The following is a 22,019-nucleotide window of genomic DNA, read 5'->3' as shown; positions in this document are numbered from 1 at the left end:
CAGGGCGGCACTGGGGAGCGGGCCTCTGCCCCCGAGTGACCAGCAAAGAGCATGTTAGTGGCAGGGGGATGGGCCAGAAAAAAGCATATTAAAAAAATACGGTTTAGTGTTTGTGCCTCTGACTTCAGTTCCCAAAGAAAAAACAGAGAGAGTTATTTGACGGACTTCTCTTTGCCAATATTGTTAATGCCATTTGATGGGAGAGAAAAACTCCAATGTGTGTCGGAACCACACGCCGAGAGCCCTCGGTCTTTCAGTCTACACACCCCAGGTAGCTGGTCTTCCTCGCACGTCTCTGCCTGGCTTTTAATCTAAACAGGTAGACACTCGCATGGTTGGGGTTTCTTTTTTCCTGCTTGATCACACCTGAACTACAGTTTCCTGCTGCTTTCTGGACAATGAAACATGAACAAAAATGTAACTTAGTGTATTTAATACTTAACCCCTGTTCGTTATCACCCTGGACTACCTCCCTAATGTTTTAAAGCCTTTAAAACATTTTTTTCCTGCAACTCTGTTCAGAGTTCCCTAATTTTAGCTTCATCAAACTTAATACAACAAAATACCTTCAAAAATACAGCATACTTGTAACATCCATTTACAATGGTTTTTCAGTAGACCTATACTTCTCAAGCATAGGAATATGCTATACCATTGAGAGAAGAACTGTATTTAAATACTTACAAAAAAAAGGAAACAGGAAAGTTTTAAACTTAAATCCAGTTCCCAAAGGTCGGGCGGGGGGGGGGGGGGGGGGGGAAAGAAAGAAAGCAATTCTATGAATGCTGCCTTTGTAAGAACAATCAGAAATTTCACTAGGCTAATTTGACAGAAATTTTCTTCATTTAAACAACATACAAAAATCCTGCATTATAAAATCGGGTAGGATAAATCAGCATAATCAATAAAACTATACAACATACAAATCACATGTCTTCTGAGTCGGCAGTTTATTCTCTCTCTTTGCAGTCATAACTACAACATGCTCACTACAAACAACTAAAACTGCCCAAACTATTGCTTAGTTTGTTTTGTTTTAAAAAAGGGTGCGATTTTATTGTATATACAACCAATTTACTGGTCATGCCTTGGCTTACTGCAAGGCCCTGACAAAATGTCTGTCTAGGCTTTTTCCCTTCACTGTGAAGCACTGAAAGCTGCTATTTTTTTTTCTTTTTTCTTTTTTTAGTGCACATATGTCATAATAAAGTAATGCCCAGCTAAGAGCTATGGGGGAAGGCAAAGGATGCTGGCTGGCTATAGGAAGTGACACCACATACTGACAATCACACCGTACAGCAGCGCCAACGACTACTCAACCACTTATCAGACACGTATGAAAATCCAAAATGTTTTATTTTATTTTTTTTTCCTTAAATAGAGATAACCAGTAAACAATTTTCAGAACTTGGAAGTTTAAAAACGTGCATATAAAAATGGGCATTATATACTTTCATTGAATGTGGATTGACTGCAGTCTGCTAAGAAAAATGGGGTGTGGGAGCTGAAGAAAAAGGAAGTTGTCTTTTTTTTTAAGGCTTGCTTGTGAAAGGAACAGTTGTAAAAACAAAATTGCTTGAAGCAGGGTCAGCTCAGTGCTTCACAGTTTGACTGCTTCTCTAAGAGGAGCCCTTCCTGCACACGTGCATTCAAAAATCACAAAAAAAAGTACAAAGACAAACATCTAAAACACACTGCGTCAAGTGCAGCACTGACTTTGGTCAAATAAAAAAAATAAAAGAAAAATTAATAATCGCTAAGCTTTTCTACACGATATAAGCAGGTATTGCATATTTTCATATATCTGGGGGGAAAATAAAGGAAGACTCCAAATAAATTGTAAAATGCAGCAACATCCAAAATACTGATATTCTAAGCATCTACAGATCTCAGAATAGCACTGCCACTGACCACGAGGACAATAAAGACTACGCCTATCTGCGGAACGACTAACCCTACTCAGTGCTAGGTGTGGAAACTGACGATGGCCGACGTAAAGTCACATTTACAAAAAGTGTCTCCAAATGCTTGACGAGGGAAAACCCCTTTCAATAGAGGAGCGTGTGCAACAATTCCACAAATAATCGCTATCCAGGGCAAGGCACATTGATATGGAATTTTTGTTTTCGTGCAAATTAAGGAAAAAAAACAAAACAAAACAACATCGTTTTGGGGGAAAGATGAGGAGCAAAGTGTCTTCCCAAGAATTTCAGTTACTTGATTGTATAGGACAGCAGTAGAACCCTTCTGAAGGGCTGGAAACATAGTTTAAAGGCAAGTGCCTAAGGAGGGATTACAATATTGTGTCTTAATGCATTCTACTTTATCCTACATTAACTATATAAAAATTAGCGACTAACACTAGAACATGCAGAGCCTCTCCCTGGCGGGCTGCCGCCAGGATGCGTATCTACGTACAGCACAGGAACCTTCTTGACGGTGCCCGGGAAGCAAGGCGCGCTTCGCTGTCTGGTAGAAAAATCACTTGCACTTTTTTTGTTTTTTTTTTTTGTTTGTTTTTTGTGTTTTTTTACATAAGATACAGGACATTTGGGGGTGCAAACTTTTTTTCCCTAACAAGTACCCTGATCTGAATGGGTACCAGCATTTGTGTCAGTATTGGTTTCATTTTTATTATTATTTTTTTCCCATAGCCCAGTTCAGGGGCGCAAAGGTCTTTAAAATTTCTGGACAATCTCTGGTACAATGAAGTGTCTGATAACTGATAAATCCTATGTTGCCGAATACATGTAAATATTCTCAGAATTGGCATTATCCATTATAGTGACTTCTAGCTTATAAAATTAACAGATACCATGATTTCATTTTAGTTATGTGCTTTGATAACAGAAAATAATTAATTAGCATTTAATGTAGTTAACATATTGTGGTAAAAGCACCATTAGATTTGTTTTTTTGTTTTTTTTTTAAATTTTCCTTCAGTTTTTAAAGGGATACAAGTTTAACAATAAAAAACATAAAAAGCAAAAATAGCTCCCCTTTTTCTTGCAAGGCTGTTTTTTACCCCAATAATTTAGAGTCCTGGGGTGGAAGGACTTGAAAAACAAAAATAGAATTTTCAACAATCTCTATCTTACAAAGATATTTAGCTATCCAATGAAATTGCACTTTACTCAATTCAAAATTCGATTGTTTTGATTGATTCCTGTCAGTTTCTGTCAAAACAGACCATCTTCCCCATTTCCATGTGAATTTGTGTGTCATTGTTGAAAATTGTTGAAAAAAATGGTTTTTTAGATGTAAGTGCAGCATTTCAAAACTTTTAAAAAACTGAATAGTAGTAGTAGTAGTTTGCCATTTCGGATTTGTTCTGCGACGTGAGTGGTTCACTGTCCTTGCGGGCCGTGTTACATGTTTAAGTGCTGAACCAAACCCAACTAAAGGAAAACAAGAAAGGAACATAACTGCATTTTCTTTTTCCAATATGTTACAGAAAAACATTGCCCTTTGACTGTCCCGTAAGTTATATATTGCAGATCTCAGCTACTACAAAAGATTTAGTTCTCTGTGTGCCTCCTGACTGCTCGAGGAGGTGCACAACTGTGGGTAAATCCATGAAATACTGTGAAACGGCCAGGCTCCGTAAGGAGGGTGTGTGACCACGGGGAGTCAGTGAGCAAGCGCACACCTCCCCTCGCCACATCGCCTAATGCTCACGCGACCACGGACACACCTCAGTGTTACAAAGCCCAACCATTTCCAGCACCATATGAGAAAATTACAACAGTCCCTAAAGTATTTAAAAAAAAATCCCAAAAGGTAATGGCCTTTGCTGTTTGACCATATGCTCGCTGTTTGCATGTACGAGTTGATTTGACTCTCCCTCCCACTGACAGTGAGGTTGTAACCACGCTGGGTTGAGGATGCGTCCGTGTTACAGAGTTGAGAAGGGGTCAGGTGGTCTGTCTGGTGGATGGTGGGACGCTGCGACTTTTATCCCAGGTACCAGGACTGGAAGACAAAAGGAAAAGTGCAATTAGAGGTACAATTTAGAAAGTAATGTATTTTAGAAATTGCCCTTCCACCCATGCAATCAGGATGGAGGAGGGATTTGCTGGGAAAAGCAAAGGAACGATGAGCAGTAAATCCTGAGACACGGAGACTGATCTGACTCCTCTGAAGCTGGAAGTCAGCGGCGGTGCTGGAGTCTGCGATGTTCTGAGCGTGCCCTGTAAACAAAGCATTCGTGCCCACTTGAAATACACATGCGGGACTGGCCGTTGGGTGGGGCAGCTTTGGGGGGGCAGGAGGATTGATCGTCTTGTTGCTCGTTGTATCCTCAGTGCCAAGCACAGCACCTGGAACAGAAGCTCTCGACACGGAAGCACTAAGTGGAGGGGACGGGTGCAGGGAGGGCCCCGCAGCGGTGCAGGCTGCTCTGGGGTTTCACAGCGCCTCCTCCCAGTGAGCAGGCGCACTGAGTGGCTGCCATGGCCTTGCAGCAGGCAGAGGATGGACAGTGGCCCCAAGACAGCAGAGGGGAAGGGAAGAAGTGCGGTGCCAGGAGCCTGGTGGCTCAGGTGCGTGGCAGCATCTTTCACTCCAGCTCCCTACCTGTGCCTGAGGCAGATGCTACAACGTAAAATGCTCCTTTCAGGCCAATATTCCTAAAACAGTATTTTCAAAAAATGACACAAAGTAACCGAGTGGTACTGAGATTGCACCCTGTCCACTCCTCTTCTGGGCAGAGGGACGGCACGAGGCTGCTGCCCAGTGCCCCTCCTCTTGTGTGCCTGCGGGGCCTGCTACCAGCTGCCTGCTCCTTCCACGAGTCCTCAGCGGACGAGCTTTGGGCAACACTTTCGATGCCAGGATTCCTCTCTGTGAGCTAAACAGAGTGAGCCACTGTGGTCCAACAGCAGAGTCAGCTCCTCAGGGAAGAAAAAGTACATGGCTTTTGCCAGCTTTTCTCTAGAGATACCCTGCCAAATTCACTGCATTTATCATTATTCACAGAAAAATCATCAACTTCTAGCAAAAGTGCATGCTTCTGAATTCTCTGAGTTGACAGTCTCAGGAAGGGCTACCTCTGGGTTGCTTCAGTCAGATGAAGGTGCGTCTATGTCCAAGAGAATCAAGTCGGTAAAGGAAGGATTGGTCTGATCCAGATCAACAGCGAGACCATGGCTACGTGGGGGTCGGTGCAGAATTTCCTGGTCACACAAGCTACCTTTGATTTCCAGAGGGGCTGAGAAACCTAGCCTAAACCGAGAACCACTCATGCTACACATGCTTTTTAGGTGTCATTCTCTGACCCCATGCTCTGAGGACCACAAGAAAGCTCCTGGGCCTGAAGGACGCCATCCCGGCACATACCCACGCCTCAGCCTCACCGGCCGGGAGGACAGGGTAGGACACTCCAAATGGCACCTGGGGAGGTCTCTCCCCAGAGCAGACCCCGGGCCCCTGTGGAGCCTCGTTCTCCCAGGACAACGGTCTCAGACTTGGGGTACGGCGGATAATGCCTACGATTTCTGTTCTCACCCTTTCTAAGTCAGCCGTGGCATTCCAGACTCCCTCCGTCTGACACTGACACTCCCTAGCCGTTCCTGAAGCTGACACGGGGCCCAGCGCGTCAGCAGGGGGAGCAGTTTTCCGTACCACAGTTTCTGGACACAACTCAGAGCTACAAAAATCTGCAGTGCCTCTGCACTTCTCTTAAGAAGCAAAGCAAAAAAAAGTTTCTTCACACATCTTACTATTCAGCGTGTGCCTTGCCGACAAGGTTACCCCAGAGCAGCTCGGTAATCCTTCACTGAAATAGGCTTTATTGATTGCTCTGGTCTATTGTTCTCCTTTCAAGTCCCCCAAGTTCAAGTTCATCCTGGTGTTACATCATGTCTGGTTGCTAAGAGCAACCAGACAGACCCAGACGTGACTATCATTAGCAAGAAACCCTGCGCTCTCCTCCCACCAGCCTTCCAGCGGCTCTGACGTAGCAGGCCCACTGCAAACACATTGAAGTATTTATTCTGCCTAATTTATGACCTACACAGCAAGCAAGACCCCCACTCCAAAAACCAACACTGTTGTATGTTTAATTAATCTGTCTTTCTCTGGCACTTGGGAAAGTTAGACAAAGGACTAATTATTGTGTTTCACTCTCCACACTTTTCTTTGGGGGGTGAATATTTGCATGGGAAAGAAAACTGCAAGGCCCAGCATCGACAGCGCCCCCCCCAGCCCTTTTTTTCTTTTTGCCCTATTGACATTTCATGAAATACTTTAGCTGCTTAAGGGAATTAGAAAAAAAATGCGATGTGAATGTTACTCCTTCTGAGTTGGTATTCAGTAACACAAATCAACTCATGACATGTTTAAATTTAAATGCTAACCACACACTCTCAGAGTTACTTTAAAGGTTAGTTTTTAATCAATAGAAGTTGCTGACTCCGGGTTTTTGAGCTGCACACTGCAGCTCTTGGCTTTTGTCTAACGTTAAAGCTTTCAAACTTTTTTTCCTTGAGATGATTTTAGCAATGATTTGCAGACACAGAAGGCTATTGTGCTCTGACCAGCAACATGTCAATCGAGGTCGAGCTGCCCTGTGGTGGGGTGTCAATGTGACTCCTGAAGGCATGGGTTGGGGGTCTTTAATAACCCATGAAAAAAACTTAATTAACCCTTTCAGGCCCAAACCAAAACCTATTCTTAAACTTTTTCACTCTTATAATTTGACCATTAGTACTTATTTCGACATCACACTAATCTTCATGACAATTAACCCAGCTCCTTGACCAAGGCTCTCCAGAATGAGAAGTCAGTTGGTTAGGGAAGCACACAGTGAATTATTTTTTGAGGGGGATGAGGTCTCTTTCATTAAATCATTTACCTGCAGAGATGGCAGATAAACAGTTATAATAATAAAACAATTTTATCCATTTTTCCGAATTTTCTCATGATCAACTTGTAGCTAAAGATGCTTCTAATTCCATTTTGATGAGAGTGACAGTCACACGTGCATAAGCCCCTGATTTCTACAAACTTCTATGAATTACTAACACCACCACATGGATAAGATAATGTTTGGAAAAGCCCATTTTTCTCTTGTGAAATTTTCTTATAAAATCTTCTATGTGAGCAGTGCATAACAGAAAGCATTACTTGAAAAATGAATCTGAGCATTTTCTTCTTGGGTCATACAGGAAAAATACAGAAGAAATCTGAGACTGTTAAATTGCTGGTGTTGAGCAGCAAATCAATGGGAAAATGTTGCCATGATAAAATTCATTTAGGAAGGGTCAAAAAACTGTCTTCATTTACTGACATAAGCTTTCCTTTCACATGGTTTCTGCCTTTGCATTTTATAGCCCTTAATCCAACCTCCTGTATCCAGATGGACTACAAAGGAGCCTCTGTCCTTATCTGCAGCGAGCTCCAATACTACACCACCATCCAGGGCGATGCTATCTCGATACATTTACATTAAGGAAGTAAACACAGAGCTTTGATCTGTTTTTTTCTCAGGAAAGCTCAGCTGTGGCTGTCTTGGAGGTCCATAAATCCCCACTCCCACAAAGCCTCCAGTTAAGTAAAATCACTCTGTTACAGTCACACTTTCTACAGTTTGGGATGTGCTGGGGGAGGAGGGTATTGTCCTCTCCCAGTGTTCAAGGTGAAACATCAAAAGGGAGTGCAGCCCAGGACCAGAGCTCAGCTCTCCTCTTCTCCAGTCAAAGAAGTAATCTCATCAGGTTGGAAAGTGCTGACTAAGGATTTAATAAAGTGCCTGCAGATGTGGCGTCTCTAAGGTATTCAACTCATGTAATGCAAAACAGCTCCACAGTGAACGTGCTATAAAATTTCATTTAACCATTGCAGGGCGACTTTCTTCCCCTGCGTGCTCTAAGGAGTTTTATCACACTTCCCGCCCCGTAATTTACAGCTCCGTGGAAGTTCTAACTTCATTCTGCCGGGACCCTGGAGTACTCACAGTGGTCAGCTTTTACGACCCACAGACAGCATCTAGCAGGCATCCTAAGCAGGAAGCCCGTGGGGCAGCGGGCACCTGACAGGGTAGGCTCCGCCCCTCCTCTGCCACAGGAGAGCGGTCGGGAAACTGAGGCTGTCTTCCAACATCTGGTCATGAGCTTGCCGAGACACAGGTGATGACAACTCAACTCCTTGGTTAACAACAAACACCCTAATGAGAATAACGACTTTTTAAAAGGCCTCTGATATACTTGCCTCACTAAGAGGGCAGGATGCACATTTAGAAACAAAAGGAAACACAAGTCTGTCTGAGATAGCTATATTTCACTTCAAGCAAAAAAAGGAGAGGGTGCTGGGGGAGGTGGGGGTGGGGAGGGCGGAACAGACTGTGATGCAGCAGAATCTGTTTTCCAAATTAAAAAGTTAAACAAAGGCCCCAGGGCGAAGTTGAACAGTGCGGAAGGAGGCTGTTGATGTGGAGTCCAGAACCGGGTGTGGCGCTTTGCTTTCTTCTCCAGGCAAGGCGGGTTATCTAAGGACACTCACACACAAAACAGAAACACGCAAATCAGGGGACCTGGGCCCCACACCCGCAGACCTGACTCTCCATCGGCCCCAAAAGAAGATGCTGCCCACCAACATGGCCTGAGCTGCCATCACCATTCTCATTTCCCTCTAGAGGAGATGCTATCTCCACTGGGTCACACTAATCCAGTCATTTCTGGCTTCCTGCTCTTGTTTGGATGAGCTATCAGCCCAAATGAGTTGTCCTTGGCAAATCAGCCAAAGCCTGGTCATCTCCTCCGTCCCTTTCCAATACAGTGGAAGTGGACAGGGCCTCTGAGTGGACACGCCTAGGTTCTCATGTTGGAATACCCCATTTGGAGCATTTCTTCACTCATTCAGCAAGTAGGAGGAGACTGCTGTGTGCTTGGCGCTCTGGATGCTGAGCTCTGGGGACACAATGAGCACAATCAACACAGTACCTGCTCTCAAGGAGTCATCGTGCAGAAAGACGGCACTGGGTTTTCGACTTCTGTACCTTTCAGGATTCCTCACGGTAAGAGCTTTATGAACTTATGTCAACTCATCAGGCGGAGTGTCCAGTGTCCGAGGACCCAGGATTGAGTCCTACTTTTCCACTGAATAGTTGGGCAACTTCAATAAGCGGTCTCTGTCCTCGGGCCCCCAGAGGACTGGCGAGGACCATTCTGCATCACACGAGAGGAGAACAGTTTTCACCCTGGTTTCTTCTGAAAAAGGTGACATTCTGTACACAGGAGTCAGTTATTGGTACTGCCAGCCAGGGGCTTTGATCTCCACAGTCATTTTTCCTGCCTGATTTTGTTAATTAAAGAAAGCCTGTTTTCAATAACACTAAACCAAAGCTTGTTCATTGTGCAGGAAACTATTAAAACGCTAATGGGCCGAGATTGGCCCTGCTTACCTTTGTGGCCTTATCTTTTCACCGCTTGTGCTCAACACTTGTGCTGTGTTAAACTTCTTCCAGATCCCCCAAAGCCAAGCGCTCTCCCCCGCTGGGCCTTGGCACGGGCTGCAGCTCCTGCTTGGTCTGGCTAACACCCGCTAGTCCTTGCCTTCTCAGATGGCAGTCCCGTCTTGCTCAGGGTCTTTCTCCAGGCCTTCAGTCCGGGGTTGAGCTCTGTCACGGTCACTGAACTGCAGCTACCCGTGTGCTCCCTGAGAACACTGACGCTCTTCTTGCAGGTGGCATCCCCAGTGTCTCGCCCTGTGGTGGGCACAGAGCAGGCCCTACGAAACACTGTTGAGGAAGGAAGGAGGGAACGAGCTGTTTCCAAGGTTCCCAAAGCCTGAGGTCGGCTCCCCAGCAAGGCTCTCACACAGATGAGTCCTAGCACGGCTGTGCCACATCCACGCTCCCGCCACACATCCACGTCCCCCAGATGACAGGCCCTCTCCCGAGGGACACAGGTCTCACGAGCTGCCTGGGCCTTTCTGACTGAAGAGCTGTTGCCAGTGGCCTTGGTAGCATGTGCAAAGTTTGTACCGTGGACTGCTGCCTGCTCACTACAAGCCCAGAGCAGTCGTCCAAACCACTGCTCCCTGGAGAGGGCCCATGCTGCTCGCAGCCAGACCTCCATTTGTTTCAAACCTCAAGATGGGAAAACACTCATCTTTTTACCCAATAAGCCAGCCAGCACCTCCAAACCTTGAGAGCACATACACAAGCCAATTATTCTGACTGTTGTTCCGAAGTCTGAGTCTTTCACCAGATTCCAATCTGCCCTAGTCTCTGCCTCACCTTCAAATACCTTTTTTTTGGTCTCCCTTTACATTTTCATCCAGTAATCTTTTACCTAGGAAAGCAAAGACTTCTGAGTTGGAAACTGCGCTCTGGCTCACTCGCCTCTGCCCTGCAGACCTCCTGGGGGGCTGTGCACAGTGGTGGAGGCGGGAATCCAGTTCACAGAACCCCATCACTAAAGCCGCACACCATGACGGACAAGTGAAATGACCTTAGGCAGGTCGGCTAGCACCTGGGTCTCAGTTTTAGTCTCCGTAAAATGGAGATCACTTTATCAGTCTTTGTGGGGATTAAACGAGCAGAGAGAGGCAAGTGCAGAGAACCAGAACGCCAGGTGGAGGTCCTCTGACTGAACGGTGGCGCCTAAAGGCCCACGTGAGAACTGAGGGGACCAGCTCCCGCGGAAAGGAATGGCTCAACAGGCGGCTTCTCTTCTTGAATGACAGAATTTCTCACTTAAAAGTAGCAGCTGTGTCAGCTCCATTCCCCAGTTGCAAGAGAAAGTTCTTGAGAAAATAAAAATCTGTCTTTAATTGCAGTATTAAAATCAGAGTGTGAAACCAGCAACACAAAAGGAACTGGCTCAAGTTTGTGAGCGGCATTTGGCCCTGGACTTGGAGGCTAAAATGCAGCCTCAGAAGGGGGTGAGGGTCGGGCAACCAAGTGGGACAGAAACAATCCTATTTCGGTTTTTGTTAGCGAATGGCATACTACACAGATCAGAGACTTCTTATAAAATAGAAACCCCCACTGTACACAAAGCACAGGAAAATGTGAGGAAAAAAGGGAAAAACTAAAAGCAGCTTAGGGTGTGTTAACGCTGCTATTCTGTCAGCTTAAAGAGTATTTTATGCTTGATCAACAGCTCTTTTTTATTGTGCTTTCCTTTCATTCATTCAGGACTTCAAAGGCAGCCCCACCAGCCTACCTGCCCTTCTGGAGCCGCCTGCGAGGGCCCTAATGAAGCTGGGCTCTGGGAGCCAGAGACCCCCGTGGACACGGCAGTTCAAAGGGAATATTTCAACAATGATTACATTTTGTAAATCTTTTTATGAAAGAGACAGCTTATTTCCTGCTTTTTCATGAAAAATAGATTCTACCCATTAAAGTGAGCCCGCGCCACGGAAACTGCTGGAGCTCCAAGGTGCAGCACGGGATGAAGGGGCAACAGCCGATGAAATTGCCCCGAGTCCCCATCTCCTTAGCCATGATGGCACCACCAGAATCTCTGGGTGGAGCCCAGATAGAGCGCTGGACGCTCCACTGTGGGAAATGCAGTGGACGGTACTCTGCGGTTCACTTTGTATTAGGTCTTGTATTTATTATTTGTTCTTTTGTAGTTTTTGATTCTACAAAGTCCAACCAAATATCAGAAGGCATCAGGCAACCCCTTTTATTGCAAAAGAAAGAGAAAGATTTTAGCTACAGATTCATTAAATGTTGTATTTTAACACCCTGATACAGGACAAACCTTTTTCCATATGGCAGTTAGCCATAAAAAAGCCGGCTCTGGTCTGAAGATACAATACAGGCTTTCTTACTGGCCTGCCCTGGGGGCAAAGACAAGGATGGCAGCCCAGCCCTTTGTAATCTTTGATTCAACATTAAAATAATCTTTCTCCTAGTGTTTCCTTCTTTTATTTTTGGTGGCCGGGAGAGTTGAGGAGAGCAGGGAAGGAAGAGAATATGGTTTCCTGGGGAGCTATGAAATGAGAAAAATGTATGTTTTCTACCCATCAGACTCCGATTTTAATTAAGTGCCTGTTGTCTAACAAGTGCAGACAGTGGCACGTGGGGCTGGCCCGGTGGTGGCCCAGGAGGTAAACTTCTTGTCTGAAGGCGAGGCTGGGGCTGTGGCTTGGAGCTCAGCAGAGCGTGGCCACATTACAATGGTCATTCTGCCAGGCTCCCTCCCGGCTCCCCCAGCTGAAGGCTCTTCCCAACAGGACTCAGGTTTGCAGCAAATCTATCACCGAGAGTTCACGTTCAACTGTGCAGGTGGATGGAGTCTAGCAAGGGGAAAACCGACACTAAAGTGAAAAGCCGTTATTCCCAAAATTCTCCCAGAGACATCCTGCCATTGAATGACAGAGGATCTGGTACTCTGCCAGAGACCAGTTCCCAAACTCTCCTTTCAGCCAAGGAGCCCTCAGCACTGGATGGCATCTGCCGCCTTAGGATGTTCCCACCCCAGCTGGCGGGGCCCTGATCACAGGTCCTGGCTTCTCATCCCTCAATCCTCCTCTGTTCAGCATCCCGCATCCTTCCTCCTGTCATCTTCAGTCGCACTTCCTGCCTCTGCTCACCCCTCAAGCCAGTCCTCTCCTGTCCCCACCTGCGTTTGAGCCCCTGTAGGATCTCGGGCAGAGCCTCCTCTCTCAAAGGCTACACAAACCAGCAGTCCTCCCTCCTCCATTCACTGGGATTAGGAGAGGAAGTGAGAAGAAGCACTCAGCTGCAACCAAAGGCCGGATCCACGGCTGGAAGATGGCTCCCTCGCGAGCCGAGGGACCGAGGCCTGCAGGATGATGTGGACAGAATGTAGAGGAAGCCATAGCATCTCAGTCCTCAGATCCATGAGGAGAACGAGTGAGACGGAACACAGCACAGTGTGAGTCAGCGACCCTGGTTTCAGTCCCAGCCTGAGCACCAGCTGTGGGGGCCCCAGGCACCCCACGAGGCCGTGCTGAGCACATTACAAAGCCTCCACTCCTGTGCCTTCTTCCCGGCCGGCTCCCACAGTTGCTGATTCCAGGAGGCGTCTCTCCCTCGTTCACAGTGTAGACGTGCTCTTGGCAGGTCAAACTCGTCACAGCCTTCACCGAGGCCAGTGTAGGCTTGACCATGGAAAAAGTCAGAGACCTAAGTTCCAGCCTGTGGCTTCAGGGATCCAACTTTGCTTATCTGCAGCACGGCCTCAGCACACCAGTTATCACAGCATTTGGGGAGCAAATAACAAATACAACAAGACAAAAATGACTTTGAAATACTAGCCCGACATGTAAGCAGCATTGTACTGGCTGCACTGATGGGATCTAGACAGCATGATCAGATCAGGGCTTCATCCGAGCCAATGACCTGGACAAAAATGGATGATTTCCCCAAGCCCCGCCAAAGCTCTATGTGACACCCCAAAAGGGCAAACCAGGGATCCTGAACAATGCTTTCCTCCTCCTTCTGAAAACAGGGGAGGATTTAGGGTTTTACGGCAACAAAACTTGTCTTTGTTAAGACGTGACTTGCAAAACAAACCCACATGAGGGAGTTGGCGGTTTCAAATGACAGTACTTTTTTTTAAATGCTGAAACAGCAAACGATTTTTATGTTCAGATTTATTTCCTTCTAAATTTGTAGATGAAATTTACAACTAAGCAATATTCATTACTATAAACAATTAGATTCTTCCTGAAGACTTTCAGGGAAGTGAGTAGGACCCCCCCTGGTGGGGCAGGGGTGAGGAGCTGTGTGAAGGTGACGGTCCCACAGCGTCAACAGTCTGAGTGCAGGGTCTTACCACGATCTGGATGCGTACAGCGTGCACGTGGTCAACAGAGTTATCTGGCTTCCCTGTTGGGAATCCATGCTGCTTGGAGAGAGGTAACATCATTCTAACGCAAGAAAATTCAATCCATTTCTATCTTTTTAGTAATGACTTTAGAGACAGTGGAAATATCATATGCAAAGATTGCTAAAGACAGATTTAAGGATGTTTTCTATAAAAACAAGCATGCAAACAAAATCATTTACTTTGCTTTCAGGTAGATTCTACTTGGTGGTGCTCTCCCAGTAACTGAGTTAGGAACAGACTCAGCACTCATTCACACAGTGTGAATCTGGAATAGCTACACTCCTCTACTATTGTTTTATTTTAATGAAACCAATTACAGATTGGATGATAATTCTATGTTCACTGGCTCCTTAAATACCCTTTTCTCTTGTTAAATCACCATAGATTCTAGCGTTCATTTGCAAGAATGGCGGAAGTTCAAATGACACATATTAACTTTCCTTCTGATTCTGCAATCACCAAAATCTTGCAGCTGTGCCACCTTGTGCTACCTTAGAAGATGGTTCAGTGAAAAAATACTTGAAAATTTCTCCTTCTTTCAAAGAAGTAAATTGTTTGAGCTAAAATATGGCTTCTTGTTCTACTGCATCAGTCCTTCTGCGGTGTTCTTCAGGAACATGTTTACGAGTTCAAATTCAGGTTTAAACAAGATAAAACACTGCTCAGGAGTCTATAACTCAGCCTCATTTACATGGGCTCCTTCTGAACTCTGCTGGCTGTGGTGTGCGAGTTTCCAAGGCATGGCGGAGGAATGCTTTCCAGCTGGAACCTACACAGCTTTCTTAGGCACTGCAGATGCAGAGTAGGCAGCACCCAAGTGTGGTTGGTATTGAAAGTTTCCTCAAAGCTACTATAAAGTCAAAGAAAGAGAAAAAGAAAGACAGGGCGGGGGCCAAGAGAGCTGCATCTTCTTAATTTTCCCTGTAAGGCTGTGGAGTTAGCATTCCAGTTAAAAGGTAACATACTCTAGATGTGCATTCTAGAATTCCAGAGCCAGGACTTCGAATTTCTCTGCAATCATTTTCAGCTCTTTGTGGAAATGGTCATTCATATTTATTATCTCCCAACATAAAACCTAAGCTTTGATTAAACTATTCTTCTGCCTTGAAAATGCAGTTAAAAGTGTCATGAAGATAAATGTCCCTGACTCAGAAGGGATCCCACATTATTTTACGAAAAAACCTAAAGGCTTTTTGAGGTCAAAAAGCTCTCAGGGATTTTCCAGCCAATCAAGGTACACTAGGGAGGAAGAAATGGCTATTTTTGGTTTACAGCCAGGAAGAGTTGAGGAGGGATTCTGATGCTCACAGGGAACAGTTTGGAGAGTGGTGTTTCCCTGGCTGACTGAGGCTGAGACTCAATCCCCATATTAAGCACAGGCCAGGAGTCCAGACGGTCTTTCTGAACAGAAACGGAAAGAGACCTGGGGAAACAGTACCAGGGACCATGCCAGTCAACTTCTCTCTGAATTTGAGTTTATCTAGCAAGACAGTGGGTACACTAGTTCCCCCATATCCTTGGGGGATACATTCCAAGGCCCCCACTGGATGCCTGAAACCATGGATGCTACCAAACTCTATACATACTATGCTTTTTTCCTATGAATACATACTGTGAAAAGTTTAATTTATAAATTAGGCACAGTAAGAGATTAACAACAATAACTAATAATAAAATAGAGTAATTTAACAACATACTATAATAAAAATTACTGTAGAGTTTAGCAACTTCAGCATAAGACTTTTGTTCTTTCCTTATTGAGAACTTTCACCTTTTCACTTAAAGGAAGCACTTCACAGCTTCTCTTTGGCATATCCGAATTGCCAGCATCACTACTCTTGTGCTTTGGGGCCAAATAAGGAAAATAAGGGTTCCCTGCACACAAGCACTGTGATTCTGTGACAGCTGATCTGATGACCAAGACGGTTACTAAGTGACTCATGGGCGGGTGCTCTGCACAGCATGGATAGCTGGACAAAAAGGATGATACACCTCCTGGTCAGGATGGAGGAAGACGGTGTGAGATTTCAAGATTTCATCACACGACTCAGAATAGTGTGCAATTTATAACTTATGAATTGTTTATTTCTGGAATTTCCCATTTAGTATTTTCAGACCACAGTTGTCTGTGGGTAACTGAAACCAGGGATAAGGGAAGACTACTGTAGAGCAGTAATAAACCAATGCTGCAACGCCTGAGAGTCACTCTCCAGCATCTCTTTATGCCGGAGTTCTTCCTGACAGGTGCGCGTGCCCAGCAGACTGTAAGCTGTGGCACTCGAGGGAGCCTGAGTTCAGCAGCTGCACCCTGCAGTGATGTGTGATGAGCCAGACAAGGAGGCCAAAAGTCAGTGCTGCTGTGGAGGTTCAGAGAAGAAACTACCTGGCTTGGGGTGGATGGACTGAATCCATGGTGAATTTGGGCCTCCATTTGTGCCTCTGATAGGAAGGGATTAAGACCACCTTCCTAGCGTGGTGGCTGCAAGGATGAAATGAAATAGCATGTGAAGGTCTGCTGTCTCTTAACTGGACTGTAGAGAGCTGATGCTTTTCATTCTCTTTTTCAAATTCTTTTCTGGCATGGGGAAGACAGAGACTTTGTATGCTAGACTGAGTGCAGCAACGGGCAGTCATTTTTCTTGGATAAATACGGTAATAGCACGAGTATGCTGGCTATACGCTTTTTGCTCAATCTCCTGAACTGAGCCTAGCTCAAATGCTGAAAAACATTAGGGATTTTCTCAAAACAAATTAGATGTGAACATGCTTCCAAATAAAACCCTTTGCTATGAAAACAGGAAGTTTGTTCTACCGGATAAGGACAGGCATAAAAGTGGAACCCATTTAGATGATACTCTGTAGAAACGGGTGGTAAAACTGGTTTCTTATTGGGCAGCAGTTTAGTCACAGCGGCTGAGCGGACTCGGGGCTCACAGCCCTGAGTTTCTCAGGTTCAGTCAGGACCGACTGGCCAATCTGCAGAAGAGGACAACTTGCATAGGAGACAGCCTCCAGCGGTCAGTCAACCCAAGTTACTGAGAATCACGTGTTCCTTCTTTCATCTAGTTTTAGTTTCTCTTCTTTCTTTTTCATAAACATCTGTCTAATTTTGGCTCATTCTCCACTGCCCTTTGGACCTCTGCTGTTAAGGGTTGCTATAGGAAACAAATTAAACATAACTGCCAATGTTACTTTTTTTCAAAGCAACTCTGGCAAAATGGTGGATGGGAGGAATTTGAAACTCAAAATGGTTTCCAGATTTTCTGGAGGATTTAATTTATCTATGTGGATATTAATTATTTTGAAGACAAAATAATTTGATAGTTGACTTGGTAGTTCAAAAAGCTTTACAATCATCAATACGTGGTTAGGTAGAAGCAGACCTAATGTTATTTAATTCATGCTGAATCTTACGGTAACCGTTGCCTCACCTTTCTACAATTTTCTTTAAGAAACAGGGGACACCAAATCTAGAAACATGCTCGCTTGATGGAGCTACACAGAAGGCACAGGATGAAGAGGACAAGCTGTCCCCTGGAAGCGGATCAGGCATTTGGAGAAGCTGCCTTCTTTCTTCCACTCTTTTAGAGTGAGTTACTCAGCAGATGCAATCTCGCATCTTACCATGGAGCTCAACTCAAAGAGCAGACAGGGAGGGTGCAAAGGGACAGAGCAGATTCGACAGCACTGACCCCAGGGCTGAGGAGTATTAATGAATTCCATGAGAAGCTCCACGCTGCCCTTCTTGGTTTACAAAGGTCACTGTGACGCAAGGCCCAGGGGACAAGCCAAGCAAATAGCCTTCCTGGAAGATGCCCGGGAGAGGGGAAGAAGGGTGTTATTAGGAGGCTTGGGTGAAGGGAATTTGGTACAGCTCTAGACTTTGATAGGAAAAAATATTTGGGAAGAGGCCAACTGAGAGATACGGCATGGCCCTAGCTGAACGGTACCGACGTGACAAACAGCAACCCTCAGAGCTATGCAGACACCAGAGAACAACCGGCAGATATGGAAATCATCCTAAGATGTGAACTTGTACCTCTCACCACTTCATTGTCACTATATTTCAAAATATTTGTCCAGAAAGGCATACAAAGCCTGTCAAGTTAAAGTAATCCTAATGAGCAATTTTAGTTTTATTCTTATTAAACAATTTCAATTTAACTAAAGTGAGCACAGAAATTAGTCAAAATTACAAATATCAATGTTGAACTTCAAATCAAAGGTCCTCCCTACCCCCTGCCTCTTACAGAAGCACTTTAAAGTGCTTGCCTGGGAGAGTGGATGGAAATTTAAGTTTTGTCTGCACTGAGAAGGACAGAAGTTAGAAAAATATGCAACCAAAGCCATCCAGGGGCACAGACAGAGCACAGGTTCCATACACACCCATGCGCGCAAGGCCACGTGGCCACGCGTGAAGACAAATCCTGCAGGGGACTGTGAGCCGCTTGCTTTTGTTCCCCAGGACTCCAGGGCACCCGGGTCAGTCTACTGGACCTGGGCTTTTATAAAACCTTTGTGGAACAGAAGACATGCACCCGTTTCCTAAGCCACATACCAACCTGGCAGTCCCGTCCCTCCCTGGAGTCAGACCCCACACTGTGAGCGCTTGCCTTTGGCCCGCAGTGCGAGCTCCACCTTGTCTCACCAAACTGGGCTTCAGCTCTTTCTCAGAGGTGCTGCTTTATTAAAACGATACGCACTTTATTCCAAAATGCACTTAAAGTCATACCTGAAAAAGGACGGGGTCTGGAGTAGATAATCTTTAAGGAAATTATCAGCTTCAGTATTCTGGATTTCTCTAAATTTGAAAAATACAGTTATCTTAAAGTGGATTTGACAATGGTATGGGGTACATGTGTCTGAGTCATCCTATAAAGACATTTAAATAACCCTTCTTCTCTCAATAAGAATTCAAAGGAGACGGGATACACAGCTCCAAAAACTTGAGGAACAACAGGACCTGCAAATGGGTTTTTTTCCTAGAAAGAGGAGGGGCAGGGGCCGTGCAACAGAAAAAGACATAATAAAAGAAAGGCGTGTTCATTTTTTTGTATTTAAAAAACTTGTACTGGTGAATCATACTGACCAAGAGGTCTGTAGGGTCACAGACTCCTGGTTTTAGAAGAACGTTCCATGTGGTGTAAGGTGCTATGTTATTGCTCTTATCCATAAAACAGTACAAGTTCCTTTCCCACAAGGCAGCCTTCATCCACGATCCTCCATCTCAACTTGTTCACAATCGTATCTGAGGATAATTTGATGGCAATCAACCCACTATCACTGTTTGGGGACATTACAGGAAGACAGCCGAGTAATTTAACAATACAGTTGACTAGTGTAATAATCATCATTAAATTTAGTCACGAGAGTGGGATTCCCTTACCTCTGTTAATGGCCACGGACAATTCATCTCTTGACTGCCAGTGGAGAAATGGTTTTGAAATATTAACTTCTGCCCCATGGGAATGACACTAAGGCCATCACATTTACTTTTTGACCTTCACGGAACAGCATGATCCTAATCCCTTGATTTTATAATCTTAACTTGGAAACATTAAAATATGGATTGACTCCAGTTGGCAGGAATCTTTATGTTCTTTTCACTAAAAAAGCTATAAATCCAATGGTTGACCTTTTATTTCCAGGTCACAAATGACACCCACTCACTTTTGTCCCTTCACATAGGATTTATGTTAGGGTCTGCAGGTATAAGCCATGAAACTTGAACTTTAAAGAAATGTCTTTCAAAGATGTGCACTTAACCAAAAATTTCCCACAAAAAATTAGCCGATGGCCTTTTCAAAACAGCTATTCCATCCTCAGGTTCATAGCTGGCCTCAACTGAATCTATATTTCACTTGTTGTAAGTTTCTTCTAATACTATCATTTTTCTGAGGATACCAAATAGGCTTGTGTTTGGGATGGTAACAGCACCTTAGTTCCCAGTTTAGATTTCTAAACTGAAATAAGATTTCTGAAACCTCTTTGTCGTCACCATAATCTGTCCATCCTCAGCTGAAAACCATTCCTCGTACTTTTGCACAAAATCAATTGTATTGATGGGAGGTGTTCCGTACTGTCAGTCAGGGAAATGTGATTTGACGGGACCCCAAAGCAGGGGGACGAGAGAAGGAACACCAAGCCCGCTCGGGTCCACACCGTCCCAGTGAAGTCCGTGCTTCCCATAACGCTCTTGCTGTCGTGTGGCACCCTACGTGTCAAAATTAATCCTGTGGAAGGAGTTGAGTCACTTAAGCAAAGTGCTCTCTGCTGCGTAAACACATAAAGATCTATGGGGCAAAAAACAAAGGGGGCAGGAAAGAACAAAACGTCGTTTTTATTTTTCATGTGGACACGTTCCCACTTTCCATTCTTCTCTTGTAACAATTACTGTAGCAGCCACTCTGACAGAGTCAATAAATTGATCTGGGTCTTGACGCAGCAGCAAAGCAGACTGATCTGATATGCCATTATCTGCAGGGGAGGGGAGCACCCAGGGGGCAGAGGGCAAAGGGGAGAAGCCAGCAGAGGCACGGCTGCGCTGCGGCAAGAAGGTAATCAATGCTCTCCACAGAGCTCCGGGGACAGACAGAGGCGTGCGTGCGCGCGCACGTGCTGGGAACGCGCAGGGAAGGGGCCCCTTCAACTTGGCTAGAGGCCGCCGCCGCAGCAACGCCGTGCGCACGGCCTCAAGCCCCCGTGGGATTCCCGCGCTCGCAATCTGCAATTCAACGAGGATCACCACCCCATTAGAACTGATCATGTCAGCTGCGCATCTGACAAAATAAACGTTCAGCAACTGTGCTCCTGGGTTCAGAACTTGTTTTTGCACTGGGACTTTTTTCTTCTCTCCCTCATCCAGCATAAAGTTTAATAGTTTTTAATATGAAATTATAACATACAAAGAAACTCCACACGCATTCCTCAGCGCATTACTCCTCACGACCAGAAACTGCAGCTGTTAGCCGAGCGTTAACCCGCTCCCTGGGAGCACGCTGAGCACGTTCTTAATCAATCAGCTTCATTCCTCTGGCTGAGGAGAGGACCGACAGCACGACTTATGGACGACGGACGGGAGGACGGCGAGCGGCCAGATGTCCCGGGGTTCCCGCCCACGAGCATTCCCGGGCATCCTCCGGCAGCCACGGTCCCCGGGCCCAGGATGAACGGGGGGCAGGCGCCCGTCAGCTCCGCGGGCTTTGCAGCCCGACCGTGCTGCATCCTCACACAACTCCGGGCGGAACGCGGGGGTTAATTTACAGCCTTGGAAATGTGGCCTCTCAGCGTCAGAGAGGCTCGGGATGACCCCACGGGCACGGTGCTGGTCCGCCCCGGCTGCCGGAACACACCGCAGACTGGGCGGCTGCCACAGCCCAAGCCTCCTTCCTGCAAGCTGGAGGCCCCGACCCCGGCTCCAGCCACCAGGCGGACGGTCGGACCCGGCTCGCGAGCGGCTCCCTGTTCTGGAGGGCTTGCATGGCTGAGACAGCAGCGCCCTGGCGTGGCTGCTACAAGGGCACCAACCTCATCGCGGGGCCCCACCCTCCTCTCAGCCCAGTCACCCTCCGGGGCCCAGCTCCACGACCGCAGCACGGGGTCAGGGCCCAACATGTGGATCTGCGGGCGGCCACGGTTCAGCCGCTCTCAGGACCTGAGAGAAGCCAAGCCGGGGCTGTCCGGCGCACAGCTTGTGCGTCCTCGCGGCGCCCTGCGGCCCAGGAGAGCGAGCCCTGACCTGCAGCTCCGGACACCCTGCCCCCGCGAGCGCCGAGCCCACCAGGGCAGGCTTCCGCTCCCGCCGGGCCCAGCGGCCCTCTGTGCGCGCCCACGAAGCCCGACCGCCTCCCTGCGTAGGGCGTGCACGTTCCCGAGTGGGCCGGCCCGGTCACGCACCGGTCCCAGCACCCAGCGTCCCCGTCACGCAGCGTCCCCCTCACCCAGCGACCCAGTCACCCAGCGGCCTCGTCACGCAGCGGTCCCAGAGCCCAGCGTCCCCGTCACCCAGCGTCCCCGTCACCCAGCGGCCCTGTCACCCAGCGTCCCCGTCACACAGCGGCCCCGTCACGCAGCGGCCCCATCACCCAGCGGCCCCGTCACGCAGCGGTCCCAGCGCCCAGCGTCCCCGTCACCCAGTGTCCCCATCACCCAGCGGCCCCGTCATGCAGCGGTCCCAGAGCCCAGCGGCCCCGTCACCCAGCGGCCCCGTCA

The 22,019-nt window shown here is 46.7% G+C and overlaps 1 protein-coding gene across 4 annotated transcripts in view; it reads right to left on the bottom strand.

The window, feature by feature from the left end:
• Positions 1 to 1,337: 1,337 nt before the first annotated feature.
• Positions 1,338 to 22,019, bottom strand: part of NFIA (nuclear factor I A) — a 343,081-nt gene continuing 322,399 nt past the window's right edge. For 3 of the 4 annotated variants that reach the window (XM_046645541.1, XM_046645542.1, XM_046645544.1), the window contains one exon: positions 1,338 to 3,972. In XM_046645541.1, the coding sequence (XP_046501497.1) occupies positions 3,955 to 3,972 (18 nt within the window). In that variant the 3' untranslated portion in view covers positions 1,338 to 3,954. Of the gene's footprint in view, positions 3,973 to 9,400; positions 9,737 to 22,019 lie in introns of all 4 variants that reach the window. The other variant, XR_006886030.1, reaches the window with a different exon arrangement.

This window comes from Equus quagga, chromosome 18 (genome assembly GCF_021613505.1).
Source record: "Equus quagga isolate Etosha38 chromosome 18, UCLA_HA_Equagga_1.0, whole genome shotgun sequence".
NCBI classification, from domain to species: Eukaryota; Metazoa; Chordata; class Mammalia; order Perissodactyla; family Equidae; genus Equus; species Equus quagga.
The sequence above is the reverse complement of the archived record's forward strand: the minus strand, read 5'-3'. Positions and strand labels throughout refer to the sequence as shown.